The sequence below is a fragment of the Balaenoptera borealis genome (assembly GCF_965194805.1).
Source record: "Balaenoptera borealis genome assembly, chromosome: 8".
NCBI lineage: Eukaryota > Metazoa > Chordata > Mammalia > Artiodactyla > Balaenopteridae > Balaenoptera > Balaenoptera borealis.
The window spans coordinates 8,165,343-8,186,617 of NC_138865.1; the positions used below are offsets into that span (position 1 = coordinate 8,165,343).

The following is a 21,275-nucleotide window of genomic DNA, read 5'->3' on the forward strand; positions in this document are numbered from 1 at the left end:
GGGCCAACATCATCTCATTCATTCTTGTCTTGGTACCATTTACTTTGTTAACGGTACTCTTAAAGTACAGCAACAGGAAGACTAAAACTCCAGATGATGCTTAACCAGAACAGAAGAGAACATTGCTACTACCTACATCAAACCCCTTGCTCATTTCTGTTATTTAAGAAAGGAGAAAAATGAGGAAAGACAGTTAACATCTTTCTTAAAGCAATAACAACTTAATACTAAGAAAGATTATACTTATAAGTCAATGAAATAATTTCAAACTCAGTATGCTAAGAACCAAAAGTACACAATATAAAACTATCAAATGACAACTTATTTCTAACATCAAAAATGAAAATCACTTAAAGACTGTAAAAAGCTTTGCACAGCAAAAAACAAACAAAATTATGTGTATGTAAATTTCAATATGTTCCTATAAATCAGAGTTGCCCTAACATGCTGGCCATGGCTTGTAGTATCAGGAGGATAAACCAAAGCATGTTTGATAAGTGTATTTAAAAAAAAAAAAGTCCTTTGACAAGATACAATATCATATTTTTTAATTAAATTTTTTCACTGTTCAAAGTTATTCACATTACTAATTTAAAAGACAGTTTCTAAAAAATTATTTTTAAAAAAGGAAGTTACCTGTTTCCTGTTCACCCATCATCTAATTCCCTTTCCCCATTTTCAACTCTTTCAGCTTTTTTTTGTTTTTTTTAAATTTTTGGCTGTTTTTCACAATTAGGTATTACTTACTGATTTCCTACTCCAGATAATGCTATGATTCTTCATTGACCTGCAATGCCACTTCTGTCAAATATTAACTTTCCACACGTTAGCCTCTCTATTCTGTCCCATTTGTCTAGCTGCAGCAAGTCCATGGCTTTTAGAATAAGCTTTGTATTTAGCAGGCTAAGTCTCCTAGAATCCTCTTCCCTCCTTCTTGTTCTTCAGAAGCACCTTGGTTCCCCTTGATCCTTTGCTCTTTCATGTAACTTTTATCAACTTCCACTTAAAAACACACTGGTGTTTTAATAATATGGCACTGACTTTATAGATTGATTTGGAGACATCTTTATAATATTTAATATCCTTATCTATGAGCACAGTGTCCCTCCACTTTTCAAAGTTTTCTTAATTTTTCAATAAAGTTTTAAAATTCTCTCAATAAACATCTTTCATATCTTTTCTTAGATATACTCCTAGGAACCTTATATTTTTATGGCATTTTAGTTGTATGTCTTCAAAATTGTGTTTGGTGTAGAGAAATGCCTACAATTTCAAGATTCTTTCAGTTTCCTATGGTAGAGAAGCATATAATCAACAACTAAGAGCAGGGACTTCCCTGGTGGTCCAATGGTTAAGACTTTGCGCTCCCAATGCAGGGGGGCAGGTTCAACCCCTGATCAGGGAACTAAGATCCCACGTACTGCATGGCCAAACACACAACAAAAAAACCCAACTAATAGCAATTTTGCTTCTTTCATTTCAATCCTAATACCTTTTATTTTTCCTTCTTGTCTTCCTGAGCCAGCTAGGAGTAGTGATGGCGGGCGTCTTTGTCTCACTCTTGAACTTAAAGGGAATAATGAAAGATTTGCTTTTTGTATATTTTTGTTTTTGTAGCTACCCTGTATCAGATTAAATAAATTCCTTTCAAATCCAACTCTGCTAAGAGCTTTTATCATAAATAGATGTTTAATTTTATCAAATTGTTTTTTTTTTCTCTTCTAATTTTGTTTCACCATGTATGTAATTTGTCTTTTCTCTTTGGTTAATTTTGTGATATTCTCTTTGCCTTACTGTTCGATAGCTGAACTCAATACATCTAAGTAAAAACTTCCTTTTGATTATCCTACATGGTGTTTGCTGGGATACCCTTGTGCACCTTTGCAGTCCATACCTTCCCCTCCACACCCAATACTAGGAAATCACTAATCTGCTTTCGGTCACTTTTAGTGTTTTATCTAAGAAATCTTTGCCTAATCGATGGTCATGAAGATTTTCTCCTGTGTTTTCTTCAAGAAATTGTATAACTTTAGCTCTTATGTTTTGGTCTATAATATATTTTGAGTTAATTTTTGTGGATGGAAGTAAAGGTCTAGGTCTATCTTTTATCAGTCCAATTGTTCCAATGCCATTAGTTGAAAAAAACTCTCCTTTACCTATAGAATTGTCTAGGCACCTTTGGCAAAAATTGACCACAAATGGGAGAGTTTATTTCTAGACCCTCTATCCTGTTCCATGGATTTATATATCTATCCTTAAGCCAATATACCACATTCTCTTGATTACTGTAACCTGATAGTAAATTTTGAAATCAAGTAATGTAAATAATTTAGCTATTTTTTTTTCAAAGTTGTTTTGGCTATCCTAGTAACTCTGCAGTTCCATATAAATTACAGGATAATCTTGGCAATTTCTACAAAGACATCTATTGGAATTTTGATAGGAGTTGCATTGAATCAATAAATCAATTTGGAGAGAATTAGCATCTTAATGAGAGGTCAGCAAACTATAGTCCACAAGCCAAATCCAGTCCCCTGCTTGTTTTTGTAAATGCAGGCATACCTCAGAGACATTGCAGGTTTGGTTCCAGACCACTGCAATGAAGTGAATATTGCAACAAAGCGAGTCACAAATTTTTTGCTTTCCCAATGCATGTATAAGTTATGTTTACACTATACTGTAGTCTATTAAGTGTGCAACATCAATATGTCTTAAAAAAATAAAATGTACATACCTTAATTTTAAAATATTTTGTTGCTAAAAAATGCTAACCATCATCTGAGCCTTTAGTAAGTCATAATCTTTCTGCTGGTGGAGGATTTGAAATATTTTCAGAATTACCAAAATGCAACAGAGACATGAAGTAAGCAAACGCTGTTGGAAAAATGGCACTGAAAGACTTGCTTGACCTAGGATTGCCAAAAACCTTCAATTTGTAAAAAACGCAATATCTGAAAAGCACAATAAGATGAAAATGCAATAAAATGAGGTATGCCTGTAAGATATTATTGGAACACAGCACCACCCATTCGTTGATATATTATCTGTTGCTGTTTTCATGCTGTAACAGCAGAGTGGAGCAGCTGCAACAAAGATTTCATGACCCACAAAGCCTAAAATATTTACTATTGGGTCCTTTACATAACTCAGCCCATTACTGATCTTGACAATATTGTCTTCCAATCCATGAACATGTGTTTCTCCTTTTATTTAGATGTCCTTTAACTTCTCTCAGCAATGTTTTGTGTTTTTCAGTGTATAGATCCTGCCCTTTTGTTAAACTTATTACTAAGTATTTTATTCATTTTAAGATTGTTTATTGCCAGTTAGTTTTTGTACACTTGTATAGAGCAACCTTGCTAAACTTATTAGTTCTAGTTATTTTATTCATTTCTGCTCTTATTTTTATCATTTCATTCTTTCAAGTTACTTTGCTCATTTTTTTCCCCAGTTTCTTAAGTTGGAGCTTACGTTGGTGATTTTAGACCTTCCTTCTTGTTTTATATTAGTACTTTAACATTATAAGTTTCTCTCTGAACACTGCTTTAGCTATATTCTACAAATTTTGATATTAACATTCAGTTCAAAATATTTCCTAATTTCCTTTCTGATTTCATCTTTGAGTTACAGATTATTTACAAGCATTTTGTTTAATTTAGAAATACTCTGGGTATTCCTTGATACCTTAGTGTTAACTGATTTCTAATATAATTACTTTGTGATCAGGGATTATATTCTGTATGGTTTCAATCCTTTTAAATTTATTGATATTTATTTAATAGCCCAGCGTGTGTTCTGTCTTAGAAAACATACCATGTGCTCTTGCATGTTGTTCATTCTGCAGAAGTTGGGAAGTAGCATTCAATGAATATCAGAGAGTGCTGTTCAGATTCTCTGTCTCTACTTGTTTTGTTGTTGTTTTGTTTTAGTTTAGTTGTTCTATTACTTGCTGAGAGGGCAGTTTAAACAATCTACAATCATCACAGAGTGGCTTATTTCTTCATTTCCATCAATTTTGGCTATCAGGCATAAATATTTATTTTTATATATAAATCATTATGTTGTCCTGATGAATTTTATTATTATGGAATGACCCTCTTTATTTGATAATATTCTGTGTCTTGAAGTGTTTTTTTTAAATCTGGAATTAATAAAGCTACTTCTTTTTTATACTTATTATTTTCATGGCACATTTTCCCCACGCATTTATTTTCAATCTGTTTCTTTATATTCAAAATGCATCTCTTGTACACAGCAGTATTTGGATCTTGCTTTTTCTTCTTCTTCTTCTTTTTTTGGCCACACCACGCAGCTTGAGGGATCTCAGTTCCCCGACCAGGGACTGAACCCGAGCCCTCAGCAGTGAAAACCTTGGAATCCTAACCACTAGGCCACCAGGGAACTCCCTTGCTTTTTTTCTTTAATTCATTCTGACAATCTCTGCCTTTTAATTGGAGCATTTAGCTCATCAATATTAAATATCGATACAGCTGGATTTTAGTCTAGCATTTATTTTCTGTTTGCCCCTTCAGTTTTTATTGCTGTTTCTTCTTTCCCACTTTTTTTTGAATTATTTAAATACTTTTTAGAATTGTACTTTAATGTATTAATCTTTTAATTATACCTCTTAACATTTTTAAGAAGTGACTGCTGAGGACAATGGTTCTCAGCTAGGGGTGATTTTGCCCCAAGAGAACATCTGTCAATGACTGAAGACTACTGGGGTTGGAGGAGAAGAATGCTACTGGCATCTAGTGGCAGGCCAGGGATACTGCCAAACATCCTACAATGCACAGGACAGCTTCTCACAACAGAGAATTATCTAGCCCAAATGTCAACAGTGCCAAGTTTGAGAAACTCTGCTCTAGGGATTATAATATATGTTGTTAATTTAAATATTAGCCCACATTACATAATATGTAAAAACCTTTAAGCTGTATTGGTCTATATCCATTCAGCCACACCACACCCAGTCATTTTTAATGACATAGTTTCCATATATAATATGTCTACATACACTATAAACACCACAAAGGCAATGCCATACTTTTTGTTTTTTTAATAAATTTATTTATTTATTTATTTTTGGCTGCATTGGGTCTTCGTTGCTGTGTGTGGGCTCCTCATTGTGGTGGCTTCTCTTGTTGCCAAGCACAGGCTTCCATAGTTGTGGCACGCGGGCTCAGTAGTTGTGGCTCGCAGGCTCTAGAGCGCAGGTTCAGTAGTTGTGGCGCACAGGCTTAGTTGCTCTGCGGCATGTGGGATCTTCCCAGACCAGGGCTCGAACCCGTGTCCCCTGCATTGGCAGGCAGATTCTTAACCACTGTGCCACCAGGGAAGCCCCCATTGCCATAGTTTTTGCTTTAAGTAGTCATACATATTTTAAAGATGCTAAAAAGAAAAAAAAATAGCTTGTTATATTTACCTAGAATTTACCATTTCCAATATTCTTCAATCATTTTGAATATTCAGGATTCCCTCTGGTATTATTTCCCCTCAGTCTGAAGAACTACCTTTAACATTTCTTATAGTGAAGGTCTCTTGGTGACAAATTCTTAGTTTCTTTTTATTTGAAAATGTTGTCTCACCTTCCTCCTTGAAAGATACTTTCACCAGACACAGAATTCAGGGTTGGTAGGTTTTACTCCTTTCAACACTTTAAAAGTTTTGTCTTCTAGTCACCATGATTTCTGATGAATAGTCCATGGTCATTTGAATTGTCTCTGTGTTTGTAATGTGTTGTTTTTATCTGGCAGCTTTCAAGATCTTCATGTTATCATGGTTCATTGACAGTTTGACTATGATGTGCCTAGCATGATTTTCTTCATACTTATCCTGTTTGGGGCTTGCTGAGTTTTTTGAATTCAGAAAATTCACCAAATTTTTAGTTTCTGAACATTACTTCTTTAAATATTTTTTCTACCTATTCTGTCTATTCTGTCCTGGATCTGTAATTACACATATACAAGACATTTTGATATTGTTCCACATGTTCCTGAGGCTCTGTTTATTTTTCCATAATTTCTCTTCTCTATTTCTCCAAATAATTTCTATTGCTCTAATTTCAATTTTACTGTTTCTGTCCTCTATCATTTAGCCTAGTGAATATTTTATTTCAGATACAAATTTTTCAAAAAATTCTGAGTTCCATTTGACTCTTCTTAATGTTTTCTATTTCTCTGCTGAGGTTTCTTTTCTCTCATTTTAAGCATAGTTTCCTTTATGGAAAATTGGGCAGTTTAAACAGCTGCTCGGAAGACCTTGTATGATCATTTGAACATCTGAGTCATCTTGGGGTTGGCAATTGCTGATTGTCTTTTTTTTTTTTTGCAAAGAGCCCAGCTTTTTGTGTTACTAAAGAGGTTTAGTCTAGTCAAAAAAAACCAAAGCCCATGTCATCATCAGACTCTTCAGATTCTTCTTTCTTTGCTTCCACTTTCTTCTCCTCAGCTGGGACAGCACTGGTGGAGGGGGCAGGACCTCCTGCTGGGGCAGCACCAGCTGCTGGGGCAGGTCTACCGGCCCCCACGTTGCAGATGAGGCTCCCGATGTTGACAGTGGCCAAAGCCTTTGCAAACAAGCCTGGCCAGAAAGGTTCAACATTTACACCGGCTGCTTTAATGAGGGCATTGATCTTATCCTCCGTGACCATCACCTCATCATCATGCAGGATAAGGGCCAAGTAGATGCAGGCGAGCTCCGAGATGGAGGCCATGGTGCGGGTGAGTGCTGGGCAGGTGCTGCCAGGAGCAATGCTAGTCACCGGATGAAGTGAGGACCGCACCCCAACGCAGCCTTAGCTTCCTCGGAAGGACCAAGCACCTTAGCGGCAGCTGAGGAAAGGAAGCTGATTGTCTTTTTTCTTGAGAACGGGTCATAATATCCTGGCTCATCTGTGGACTGTATCCTGGACATTGTGAATGTTATGTTGCGGAAACTGCATTCTATTACACACCTTTGAAGAGTGTTATGGTTCTGTTTTACAAGGAACTAACTTGTTCAGACTTAAACTGCAAACTCTGTAACGTTTGAGGTGCACGGCAGCTCACACCTTAGTTCTGACTGCTCCCAGTCTGTCCCATGCAATCACGGTTCAAGCCAGAGAGTGCAAGGTTTTTAGCATAAGCCACCTGTTCTCCTTGCTTGGCCCTGCAATAAACCTTTCTCTGCTCCAAATTCCAACGTTTCAGTTTGTTTGGCCTCACTGTGTGGTGGTCACACAAACCTGCATTTGGTAACAGTTTTGGTGAGCCAGTCCAGGAGTTCATGCCTATGGCAAGTCGACCCTGGCCAGGAGCAGCCCTTTCCCCAAATCCCCAGGAGCTGCCAGAGCTCATTTTGCTCTGGGGAACTCAGAGGGACTCTCCGTGGCAGGCGCTGGCCACCCCAGCCCAAGTCTGTTTGGAGCCAACGGACGACCTAAGCTACAGTTCACTTTCGGTGTCGCTTGGGGTTTGATTCAAATGACCCAGGTATTGAACTGAAGAGGGTAGAGAGAAGGGTTTTTTAACTTCCCCTGCACCCCAAGACAGCCTTTTGCAGAGTGTGCAGTGAGACCTCCTGGTGGCCCAAGAGCCGTGTGGATGAAAGGCTCTTGGTGCTCCACCCAGGCGTCAGGGCTGTGCCTCTGAGGTGGGAGAGCCAACTTCAGGACACTGGTCCACAAGAGACCTCCCAGCTCCACGTAATATCAAATGGTGAAAATCTCCCAGAGATCTCCATCTCAACGCCAAGACCCAGCTTCACTCAACGACCAGCAAGCTACAGTGCTGGACACCCTATGCCAAACAACTAGCAAGACAGGAACACAACCCCATCCATTAGCAGAGAGGCTGCCTAAAATCATAATAAGGCCACTGACACCCCAAAACACACCACCAGACGTGGACCTGCCCACCAGAAAGACAAGATCCAGCCTCATCCACCAGAACACAGGCACTAGTCCCCTCCACCAGGAAGCCTACACAACCCACTGAATCAACCTTAGCCACTGGGGGCAGACACCAAAAACAATGGGAACTACAAACCTGCAGCCTGCGAAAAGGAGACCCCAAACACAGTAAGTTAAGCAAAATGAGAAGACAAAAAAACACACAGCAGATGAAGGAGCAAGGTAAAAACCCACCAGACCTAACAAATGAAGAGGAAATAAGCAGTCTACCTGAAAAAGAATTCAGAATAATGATAGTAAAGATGATCCAAAATATTGGAAATAGAATAGAGAAAATACAAGAAACGTTTAACAAGGACCTAGAAGAACTAAAGAGCAAACAAACAATGATGAACAACACAATAAATGAAATTTAAAATTCTCTAGGAGGGATCAATAGCAGAATAACTGAGGCAGAAGAATGGATAAGTGACCTGGAAGATAAAATAGTGGAAATAACTACTGCAGAGCAGAATAAAGAAAAAAGAATGAAAAGAATTGAGGACAGTCTCAGAGATCTCTGGGACAACATTAAACACACCAACGTTCGAATTATAGCGGTCCCAGAAGAAGAAGAGAAAAAGAAAGGGACTGAGAAAATATTTGAAGAGATTATAGTGAAAACTTCCCTAATATGGGAAAGGAAAGAGTTAATCAAGTCCTGGAAGCACAGAGAGTCCCATAGAGGATAAATCCAAGGAGAAACACGCCAAGACACATATTAATCAAACTATCAAAAACTAAATACAAAGAAAAAATATTAAAAGCAGCAAGGGAAAAACAACAAATAACACACAAGGGAATCCCCATAAGGTTAAGAGCTGACCTTTCAGCAGAAACTGTGCAAGCCACAAGGGAGTGACAGGACATATTTAAAGTGATGAAGGAGAAAAACCTACAATGAAGATTACTCTACCCAGCAAGGATCTCATTCAGATTTGACGGAGAAATTAAAACCTTTACAGACAAGCAAAAGCTAAGAGAATTCAGCACCGCCAAACCAGCTTTACAACAAATGCTAAAGGAACTTCTCTAGGCAGGAAACACAAGAGAAGGAAAAGACCTACAATAACAAACCCAAAACAATTAAGAAAATGGGAATAGGAACAAACATATCGATAATTACCTTAAACGTGAATGGATTAAATGCTCCAACCAAAAGACATAGACTGGCTGAATGGATACAAAAACAAGACCCGTATATATGCTGTCAACAAGAGACCCACTACAGACCTAGGGACACATACAGACTGAAAGTGAGGGGATGGAAAAAGATATTCCATGCAAATGGAAATCAAAAGAAAGCTGGAGTAGCAATTCTCATATCAGACAAAACAGACTTTAAAATAAAGACTATTACAAGAGACAAAGAAGGACACTACATAATGATCAAGAGATCGATCCAAGAAGAAGATATAACAATTGTAAATACTTATGCATCCAACATAGGAGCATCTCAATACATAAGGCAAATAGTAGCAGCCATAAAAGGGGAAATCAACAGTAACACAATCATAGTAGGGGACTTTTAACACCCCACTTTCACCAATGGACAGATCATCCAAAATGAAAATAAATAAGGAAACACAAGCTTTAAATGATACATTAAACAAGATGGACTTAATTGATATTTATAGGACATTCCATCCAAAAACAACAGAATGCACTTTCTTCTCAAGTGCTTATGGAACATTCTCCAGGATAGATCATATCTTGGGTCACAAATCAAGCCTTGGTAAATTTAAGAAAATTGATATCCTATCAAGTATCTTTTCCGACCACAACACTATGAGACTAGATATCAATTACAGGAAAAAATCTGTAAAAAAATACAAGCACATGGAGGCTAAACAATACACTACTTAATAAACAAGAGATCACTGAAGAAATCAAAGAGGAAATCAAAAAATACCTAGACACAAATGACAATGAAAACACGACGACCCAAAACCTATGGGATGCAGCAAAAGCAGTTCTAAGAGGGAAGTTTATAGCAATACAATCCTACCTTAAGAAACAAGAAACATCTCAAATAAACAACCTAACCTTACACCTAAAGCAATCAGAGAAAGAAAAAGAAAGAAACCCCAAAGTTAGCAGAAGGAAAGAAATCAAAAAGATCAGATCAGAAATAAATGAAAAAGAAATGAAGGAAACAATAGCAAAGATCAATAAAACTAAAAGCTGGTTCTTTGAGAAGATAAACAAAATTGATAAACCATTAGCCAGACTCATCAAGAAAAAAAGGGAGAAGACTCAAATCAGTAGAATTAGAAATGAAAAAGGAGAAGTAACCACTGACACTGCAGAAATACAAACGATCATGAGAGATTACTACAAGCAACTCTATGCCAATAAAATGGACAACCTGGAAGAAATGGACAGATTCTTAGAAATGCACAAACTGCCGAGGCTGAACCAGGAAGAAAGAGAAAATATGAACAGACCAATCACAAGCACTGAAATTGAAACTGTGATTAAAAATCTTCCAACAAACAAAACCCCAGGACCAGATGGCTTCACAGGCAAATTCTATCAAACATTTAGAGAAGAGCTAACACCTATCCTTCTCAAACGCTTCCAAAATATAGCAGAGGGAGGAACACTCCCAAACTGATTCCATGAGGCCACCATCACCCTGATACCAAAACCAGACAAAGATGTCACAAAGAAAGAAAACTACAGGCCAATATCACTGATGAACATAGATGCAAAAATCCTCAACAAAATACTAGCAAACAGAATCCAACAGCACATTAAAAGGATCATACACCATGATCAAGTGGGGTTTATCCCAGGAATGCAAGGATTCTTCAATATACACAAATCAATCAATGTGATACACCATATTAACAAATTGAAGGAGAAAAACCACATGATCATCTCAATCAATGCAGAGAAAGCTTTCAACAAAATTCAACACCCATTTATGATAAAAGCCCTGCAGAAAGTAGGCATAGAGGGAACTTTCCTCAACATAATAAAGGCCATATATGACAAACCCACAGGCAACATCGTCTTCAATGGTGAAAAACTGAAACCACTTCCACTAAGATCAGGAACAAGACAAGGTTGCCCACTCTCACCACTATTATTCAACATAGTTTTGGAAGTTTTAGCCACAGCAATCAGAGAAGAAAAAGAAATAAAAGGAATCCAAATTGGAAAAGAAGAAGTAAAGCTGTCACTGTTTGCAGATGACATGATACTATACATAGAGAATCCTAAAGATGCTACCAGAAAACTACTAGAGCTAATCAATGAATTTGGTAAAGTAGCAGGATACAAAATTGATACACAGAAATCTCTAGCATTCCTATACACTAATGATGAAAAATCTGAAAGAGAAATTAAGGAAACAGTCCCATTTACCATTGCAACAAAAAGAATAAAATTTCTAGGAATAAACATACCTAAGGAGACAAAAGACCTGTATGCAGAAAATTTTAAGACACTGATGAAAGAAATTAAAGATGATACAAATAGATGGAGAGATATACCATGCTCTTGGATTGGAAGAATCAACATTGTGAAAATGACTCTACTACCCAAAGCAATCTACAGATTCAATGCAATCCCTATCAAACTACCACTGGCATTTTTCACAGAACTAGAACAAAAAATTTCACAATTTGTATGGAAACACAAAAGACCCCAAATAGCCAAAGCAATCTTGAGAAAGAAAAACGGAGCTGGAGCAATCAGGCTCCCTGACTTCAGACTATACTACAAAGCTACAGTAATCAAGACAGTATGGTACTGGCACAAAAACAGAAATATAGATCAATGGAACAGGATGGAAAGCCCAGAGATAAACTCACGTACATATGGTCACCTTATCTTTGATAAAGGAGGCAAGAATATACAGTGGAGAAAAGACAGCCTCTTCAGTAAGTGGTGCTGGGAAAACTGGACAGGTACATGTAAAAGTATGAAATTAGAACACAAGGTCCCTAACACCACACACAAAAATAAACTCAAAATGGATTAAAGACCTAAATGTAAGGCCAGACACTACCAAACTCTTAGAGGAAAACATAGGCAGAACACTCTATGACATAAATCACAGCAAGATCCTTTTTGAACCAGCCCCTAGAGAAATGGAAATAAAAACAAAAATAAACAAATGGGACCTAATGAAACTTAAAAGCTTTTGCTCAGCAAAGGAAACCGTAAACAAGACAAAAAGACAACCCTCAGAATGGGAGAAAATATTTGCAAATGAAGCAACTGACAAAGGATTACTCTCCAAAATTTACAAGCAGCTCATGCAGCTCAATATCAAAAAAACAAACAACCCAATCCAAAAATGGGCAGAAGACCTAAACAGACATTTCTCCAAAGAAGATATACAGATTGCCAACAAACACATGAGAGAATGCTCAACATCATTAATCATTAGAGAAATGCAAATCAGAACTACAATGAGATATCATCTCACACCAGTCTGAATGGCCATCATCAAAAATCTACAAATAATAAATGCTGGAGAGGGTGTGGAGAAAAGGGAACCCTCTCGCACTGCTTGAGGGAATGTAAATTGATACAGCGACTATGGAGAACAGTATGGAGGTTCCTTAAAAAACTAAAAATAGAACTACCATATGACCCAGCAATCCTACTACTGGGCATATACCCTGAGAAAACCATAATTCAAAAAGAGTCACGTACCACAATGTTCATTGCAGCTCTATTTACAATAGCCAGGACATGGAAGCAACCTAAGTGTCCATCAACAGATGAATGGATAAAGAAGATGTGGCACATATATACAATGGAATATTACTCAGCCATAAAAAGAAACGAAATTGAGTTATTTGTAGTGAGGTGGATGGACTTAGAGTCTGTCATACAGAGTGAAGTAAGTCAGAAAGAGAAAAACAAATACCATATGCTAACACATATATATGGAATCTAATAAAAAAAAAAAAAGGTCATGAGGAACCTAGGGGCAAGATGGGAATAAAGACACTGACCTAGTAGAGAATGGACTTGAGGATGTGGGGAGGGGGAAGGGTAAGCTGTGACAAAGTGAGAGTGGCATGGACATATATACACTACCAAAGGTAAACTAGATAGCTAGTGGGAAGCAGCCACATAGCACAGGGAGATGAGCTCAGTGCTTTGTGACCACCTAGAGGCGTGGGATAGGGAGGGTGGGAGGGAGGGAGATGCAAGAGGGAAGAGATATGGGAACATATGTATATGTACAACCGATTCACTTTGTTATAAAGCAGAAACTAACACACCATTGTAAAGCAATTATACTCCAATAAAGATGTTAAAAAAATAAAATAAAGTGTCAGCCAGAGATTCAGGGTTATTTACAGAATCAAGGTTCCCCTCCTCTGGTTCTCTGGTTCCCCAAGCCCTTCCCCTGGTTCCTCCCACCAGAGAGAAAGTGGGCTTTTCACCAGAATGTTAGCTGTCTTATACCATCAATGCCATAACTTCACTGACCTCAGGACAAGGCCTGCAAAATAGGAAATGCACTCTGTCATTCACTTCCTCTAATTTTGACTCCCCTCTAAAATATGCTGATTTCTGTTCACTTACCAGAGCCTCCAAGTAATAGTTTTCTGTATTTTATTTATAGTTTGTCATTGTATATCTGCAGGAGGTCTTGTCAGATAGAAGCTACTCAACCATTACCTTATCATCATCTTTGTTGTATATAATTTCTGAAGTAGTAGATTGAGGGAGTACAGATATATTATATACGTGTATTTCAGCAAAGTATCTGAAATAATATTTCATGATATCCTAGAATAAAAGCTTGTTAAAAGGGGAGGAACTCTTAAAGATCATTTGTCCAATACTTTCACCGTGTAGACTTGGAAACTGAGTCCCAGAAAGTCAATCAGCCAACATATCTGGTATGCAACATAAGATATCTTGATAGCTAGTTTTAGTTCTCTGTCTTCTCAATACCATACATCTCTTTTGGATATAATAGAGAAGAAGGGACTGGCTAATACTATTTAGTAAGTTTTTTAGATGGTCAAAGAACCTTACTCAACGAATACTGATTAAGTGATATATGTCTACCTGGCAGAGGATTCCAATGATATATAGAAGGCCTTATTGTCCTTTTGTCCTATCCTGCATAAATGCACACATTCCTATATTCATTCACTCATCAAATATCTACTGCTTGCCAATCATGTGCTAAGAATACAGTAGATACCCTGAGAAAACCATAATTCAAAAAGAGTCATGTACCACAATGTTCATTGCAGCTCTATTTACAATAGCCAGGACATGGAAGCAACCTAAGTGTCCACTGACAGATGAATGGATAAAGAAGATGTGGCACATATATACAATGGAATATTACTCAGCCATAAAAAGAAATGAAATTGAGTTATTTGTAGTGAGGTGGATGGACTTAAGAGTCTGTCATACAGAGTGAAGTAAGTCAGAAAGAGAAAAACAAATACTGTGTGCTAACACATATATATGGAATCTAAAAAAAAAAATGGTTCTGAGGAACCTAGGGGCAGGACAGGAATAAAGACTCAGACGTAGAGAATGGACTTGAGGACACAGGGAGGGGGAAGGGTAAGCTGGGACGAAGTAAGAGAGTGGCATGGACTTACATATACTACCAAATGTAAACTAGATAGCTAGTGGGAAGCAGCCGCATAGCACAGGGAGATGAGCTCAGTGCTTTGTGACCACCTAGAGGGGTGGGATAGGGAGGGTGAGAGGGAGACACAAGAGGGAGGAGATATGGAGATACACGTATATGTACAGTTGATTCACTTTGTTATAAAGCAGAAACTAACACACCATTGTAAAGCAATTATACTCCAATAAAGATGTTAAAAAAAAGAATACAGTAGAGAATAAGAATGACAGGTATGTTTCCCACCATCCTAAAGTTTATATTCTAGCAGCTTGTATCCTAGACCAGAAGAGAGAGAATAAACAAACAATGAATAAGAAGCTTTCACATTAGTGACCCCCTCCTACTTGAAGCTCGCTCTTCCCTTGGCTTTTTCCTCCACTTATCCCTTACATGGTTCATCCTTGGCCCCCTACTTACTTCAGATGCTTTCCCTCAGTAATATCAACTTCTCCCCATGGTTCCCACAATGTATACATTGATTACGCTCAGTATTTCATTTTTAACACAGATCTCTCATATAAGCTCTAAACTATCTCTTGTACATATTCAATGACATGTGCCACACAGGCCCTTTGAATTTGCCATCCCCAAAACTGAACTCAGCTCATTCCCTGTCAAACACATTTCTCTTTCTGTCTTTCCCATGTCAATGGTAAAACCTAGATGCCATTGCCTGTTTTACCTCTCACATCCAGGGAGTGGGTCACCAACTCCTTTTAATTCCACTTGCTGACTCCTTCTGCACTATAACCTCTCTGCTACTGGTCCAACCATCTTCTTTACATGATTACAGCATCCTCTTAAGCAGTTTCTCAGCATTTTGCAACAGAAATGACTTTCTATAACACAGATCTAATAATTTCATTTCCCCTGGGCCTTGTGGAAATTTTGTCAGCACTTATTTTATTGTATTCAATTACTTAGATAATTATTAGACTTTGAACAATTAGAAGGAAGAGACCATGCTTTGCTTATCTAAAATTTCCATAATCTAGCAATAGTAAGTAAATACCTCAAATCAAGGCATTAAAGATGTTCTCATTAAATTTGTGGATTACAAAATTTGCAGGAATATAAAACAGAAATTCAGATATACAAATTGCTTAAATAATTAGCTAACCCCAAAAGGAAATGCCTACGAGGAAAACAGTGTTGAATATAAGAAAGAATGAATGGACAAACAAATAAAAAGGCAAGGAGGATCCCTTAATAACACATGTATAAGGATGAAGGAATTTTAGTTTATTTCGTTAGTAATTTAATTCTGAAAAAGGCCAATGCAACTTTGGGCTACAGTAAAGTATCAGTAATAGTTCCAATCTACGCTAAATGTTATGGGTACCATATTTTAAGAGAATCAATGACAAACTGAAGGCCTTGCTGAGGAAAGCAGCCAAGACAGGGTGGGGCCCTGAGTTCAGTATTATGGGAAAAGGCTGAAATAAATACTGATATTTAATCTGTAGAAGAGAAAACTTAATGGGGACATAAAAGTTATTAATTTGAAGAACAATTCATAGTAGAGGAATAAGACAACCTGAAAAACACAAGGCAACATCAGAAACATGGGGTCTAAGTACAGGGGAACTTCAGCTTGGTATTAGGACTGTTCCCATCTGGGACGTTACTGTGTGATTTTGCAAATTCTCTTGCACTAGAGATTTCAAGCAGAAGCTGAACAACCACATCATGGATGTGTTAGCACAGAGGATTTCTGCACAGAATAGGAGACTGATCTGAATGTTGGCTTGTTGAATGTAGACTTAGACTGGTTCACTTATGGCACCTAACTACAAGATAAATCATGAGCAAGTCATTTATACAGACGTTTTTGGATAACCAAAGAAAATCATCCAGACATCTCCCTTCCAGATCAAATTCTGAGTGCCATTTTCCACCTAGGAAGTAACTAAGGATTCCTCTAAGGTAGCTGTTAGCTAGTAGTTAATGGATACGAAAGAAAAGCATCATGCATTTGAGAATGTTTACTATGCAGTTTTTAATGCTATAAAGACCCTGAATATAAATATAAATACAGGTAGTTATCCACAAACTATATAAAAATGCTCCATACACAAGAATGTAAAATTCCCCTTCCTTTCTCACTTTGCTGCTATGGACATCTTTGTTCTTTAAATTACATGGCACCCTGGTCCCTACTTCTTGATCTTCCTAGGACCCATTTACAGAGGTATGTTGGAAAAAGAAAAGTAGTTAAAAAAAAAAAAAAAAAAAAAAATTTTTTTTTGAAGACCAACAGCATCTATTTATTGGACAATTGCAGCTTCTTTCCTAATGAGATACAGCCCATTCCTTTTTTTGGGTATTTGTACATTTCAGCCAGTTAGGGGAGAAGGGAACAGAACACTCAATGACAGACACAGATGTTTCTTTTTTGGTGAAAGCAAAAAACCTTTATAAACAACATCCCACTCATAAGTAAAAGTGGGATAGAAAAAACTTCATTGTTTTTAATCTGGCATTTATGTATATCTTCTCATTTCATATGTACAGTTTATTTGGGTACTATTACCATCCACTGGCAGAATACTTAACAGTAAAAGCAAGTATCAGGATGGAAAAAGTATTAACAAAAGCTAAGAAAAAAATGGCTTCAGGAGGGTGGGCAGCAGTAGAAGCAGAAAGTGTGCAGGAAGGTCCTGCCAATCTTCCAATCTTCCAGAAAGAACACGTGGATCTAGTACACTGGTCTTAGTAACCCAAATTATAAAATCACAAAAATCTTCCCACAAAAACAAATCGATACATGGTTCTCTAGTGCTCTCCTAGATACACAGTGGGTTCAACAGACTTTTGGGAGATGGCTCAGAACCTAACTACTGTATATAAAGCTGTTTCTAGGAAGACACTTTTAAAACACCCCCAAATTAAAACATGTCAGGACTATCTTTATGAAGATCTTAATGTTTTATCAGTAAATCCACTAGAAGAAAAATTACTTAAGCTGCAGCACTGGGAACAAATTATACAAATCTCTGAATGGCAAAGGCTGCAGCACTAATAGCTAATAGATACTTCTTTTAGGCATGGATAAGTCAACTGCACCTTATCACTCGTCAAAAGGAAGTGATCATTTTCACAAGTAAAGTGCTGGGTTATTTCTCATTACCCATAGCTCTCTCAAAAGTTACTCACAGCTGAAGAGTAGAGTTCAAACTCTTGCTCAGGAAGGAAAGAATGCCAGCCATCTTCTATCACTTCAAACATGGGCCGGTAAAAGAAAGGGTACATCAGAGTGATGGAGTCCAGGGTAGATAATGCCTAGAGGAAAAAAGAAATAAAGAAAGAAATTGGAACATATCACAATTTTAAACACTTCCTAATTGCCAAATTGGTATTAAATACGGCCTAATAATGATGGACACCCAATATATTTCTCTAACATGGTATTTATCACTAGACACAATTATACCTTACTGAGGCTAATTACCATGCTTTCAGCCTCTAACAAAGTTTCTGGCACATAACATACACTCAATTAGCATTTGCTGAATGAACAAAAGAACAAAACAATGTGCACACCTACTCAGGAGAAAAATGAAAAAACTCCTTCTTGAGACCATTTAATAAGCCCTAATAAAAAGGTCCAAATATTTCTGGGGACCAGAGAACAGGTTTTGGTTAGTCAGTAAGGCCTTGGCTCAAAATCCAGCTATGAACTATATATAAACATATGTAAATTATTTAAAATCAGTGTGTGTTAGCAATTGTAAAAAAGCTTAGTAGCCAAAGAGTCCAAAGGGAGTCAGACTGCTGGACTCAAATTCCAGATGCCAATGCAAGAGTGTTTAAGTAATGTAACCACTCTACACCTCACTTTCCTTAGCTGTAAAATAGAAGAAATAACCTCATAGGTCTACCTCACAGTACCTACCTCTTAGGGCTGATGGGAGCATTAAGAGAGAAAACGTATGTAACAGGGCTAGAACAGTGCCTGGCACATAATAAACTCTAAAATAATTTTACCTGTTACATGCTCCACATAGCTTCCATCGATGTGAAATTTCCTCCCTTCCTAGAGTGATATGGTCAGGTATCCTCATACCTTTATGCTACACTGACCCAAAACCGGGGCAATAACTCTGTGGTCCCAAAATGAGCCTATTGCCATCTGAAGCACTTGAATTCTGGTGACAACACCAGGAAAACCTGACTAGGTGGAGGAACTGAGAAACGGATCACCTGGCAGTTTCATCCTTCTGACAGGGGAGTTTTAGAAGCATTTCTATGAGTGGAAAAAAAAGGCACCAAAATCAATTAGCATAATTCAAACTGCAGTAATTTTGGAGACACTCAGCTGGAGGGGGGAAGAGGGCCCAACATCATGCTAACATCCCCTAGCTCTCAGAATAAAGCTACCTCCTTTTAGGTCACAGAAAGATCAGGTCAGTAGAACCTTTATTTTATTTTATTTATTTAATTTTTAAATTTTATTATTTAAAAGATATTCTTCGCAATATTAAAAAAATTTTTTTCCAGCTTTACTGCGGTATAAATTGGCAGTTTTATTAAACTGTAAGATATTTCAAATGTACAAAGTGATGATGTGATACACATGCACATCGCGAAAGGGTTTTCCCCCATCGAGTTAATTAACACATCCATCACCTCACATATTTACCTTCTGTTGTTGTTTATGAAAACATCTAAGTTCTACTCTCTTAGCAAACTTCACTTACATAATACAGTGTTATCAACTATAGTCCATGTTATGCATTAGATTCTCAAACCTTATCTCATAAATAAACATCTGTAACTTTTACCAACCTCTCCCTATTTCACCTACCTCCAGCCCCTGGAAACCACTTTTCTACTCCCTGTTTCTGTGTTTGCTTTTTTTTATTTTTTAGATTCCACATATAAGTGATACCATGCAGTATTTGTCTTCCTCTGTCTGGCTTATTTCACTTAACACAACGCCCTCCAGTTTCATCCATGTTGTTGCAAATGGCAGGACTGCTTTCTTTTTTAAGGCTGAATAATATTCCATTGTGTGTGTGTGTGTGTGTGTGTGTGTGTGTGTGTGTGTGTGTGTGTGTGTGTGTGTGTGTGTGATTTTCCTTATTCATTCATCCATCAACAGACACTTGGGTTGTTTCTATACCTTGGCTATTATGAATAATGCTGCAGTGAACATGGGAGTATGGATATCTCTTTAAGACAATGATTTTATTTCCTTTGGATATATACCGAGAAGTGGGATTGCTGGATCATATGGTAGTTCTATTTTTAATTTCTTGAGGAACCTCCATACTGTATTCCATAGTGATTGGTACAACCATTATTTTAAATGCACGTCAGCAACCATTCTGGCAGGCAATAAGCAGTCAGGCTCAGACTTGTCGTGATTACATTTCATGTCACTAGAGACAGAACTTTTCCTTTAAACACATTAATGCTCAAAGAACTGAAGTCGTTTCAACCCTAAAAGGCCACTGAAACTATACAGAAAATAAGATTCATCTGACTTCCTGCTATAATTTAGAAAACCAAGCACTTGCCAGTTATTCTTCCAATGGGATTCTATTTATGGCAACAGAATATATTTGGGTATATGGATTTTGATAACAAAGAATAGTTCAACTGTGCTTTATAAGAAATGCACTTATTACTACCAAATTATGTCAAGAAGTATAGAATAAGGGAGCGAAATTGGATGCCAGGAAAAGGCTAGAGGCCAAGTACACTATGTGTATTTACTATGCTGTTAAAACAATCAACAGAGCATTCATTTTCTAAGGTCAAATTACTTACCGCTTCTTTTCAGCCTTAAGGGCTTCTACATAATCAGTCAGTTTCTACATAATCAGTCAGTTTCTACAGAGCTTTAGGTAATATGTGTAGCTAAATAAACAACTGATTAGTGTCAGATGCCAAGAAGTTAAGTAAATGCAATCAGCAAGTGGGGTAATAGGCTTTTTGCCCTGTTTCTTCACCGCAGGCAACTTCACTAACACCCACCAGCTATCTTACAAGTTATAAAAGGGATAAGAAAAAAAAATGTGGACGGGACAGTGAAAATCCAACCCCACAACTGAAAAAAAAACACATGCTCAACTGAAGTGGGTGAGTGGCATTCCCCAGCCCAAATAGCAGGATAGCATTTCCCTTTAACAGCCTAGAAGCCACAGTGCGTTTCTCACTCATGTCAGCAAATTCAGCCAAATCAACATTACTGTGTTATTTCCAAATGATGAAAATGTAAGACAAACAGTTCAGCTCATCTTCTCATTTCCTTAAGTAAAATTTAGCAAAAGCAGAAAGAAAAATGCTACATGCCATTTTCTCAGTACCACAACGGTGGTTCCTCTATTTCTCTATTTTTGTTTAAAAGCCAAATGAGATCCTACAGATTTAAGCCTTTCTGCTCCCTTTAACAGTTAAGCCAATAGCATTTATTTTGCATACAAAGCCCAGATCAGTCACTCAAAGACAGAAGGAAAAAAAAATCAGTGTGTCTCTATAATTACCTAGAAAATACTGTAAACATAAAGTTAATTGCTATAATTTAGTGGCAATGATTTAAAATAAAGCAACTTAAAATCTGAGGGTATACCAAAATAGTTGGTTAAAATGGGAAAGAAAACACTGTGAGCTCTTCAATTTAAAGATTAAATTATTTGGGCTTCCCTGGTGGCGCAGTGGTTGAGAGTCTGCCTGCCAATGCAGGAGACACGGGTTCGAGCCCTGGTC

At 37.3% G+C, this 21,275-nt stretch overlaps 1 protein-coding gene, 1 long non-coding RNA gene and 1 pseudogene across 3 annotated transcripts in view; all 3 read right to left on the reverse strand.

The window, feature by feature from the left end:
• The window catches only part of LOC309633705, a 184,917-nt gene that overhangs the window by 52,916 nt on the left and 110,726 nt on the right, over positions 1 to 21,275 (reverse strand). The gene's annotated exons all lie outside the window — the stretch shown is intronic.
• MTMR9 (myotubularin related protein 9) overlaps positions 1 to 21,275 on the reverse strand; it is a 76,594-nt gene that overhangs the window by 40,684 nt on the left and 14,635 nt on the right. The window contains exon 3 of the mRNA XM_082402807.1: positions 17,718 to 17,843. Coding sequence (XP_082258933.1) covers positions 17,718 to 17,843 — 126 coding nt within the window. The remainder of the gene's footprint in view (positions 1 to 17,717; positions 17,844 to 21,275) is intronic.
• Positions 5,401 to 8,003, reverse strand: LOC309633695 (large ribosomal subunit protein P1 pseudogene; annotated as a pseudogene). Its single transcript has one exon. The product of its transcript is annotated as a large ribosomal subunit protein P1 pseudogene (transcript).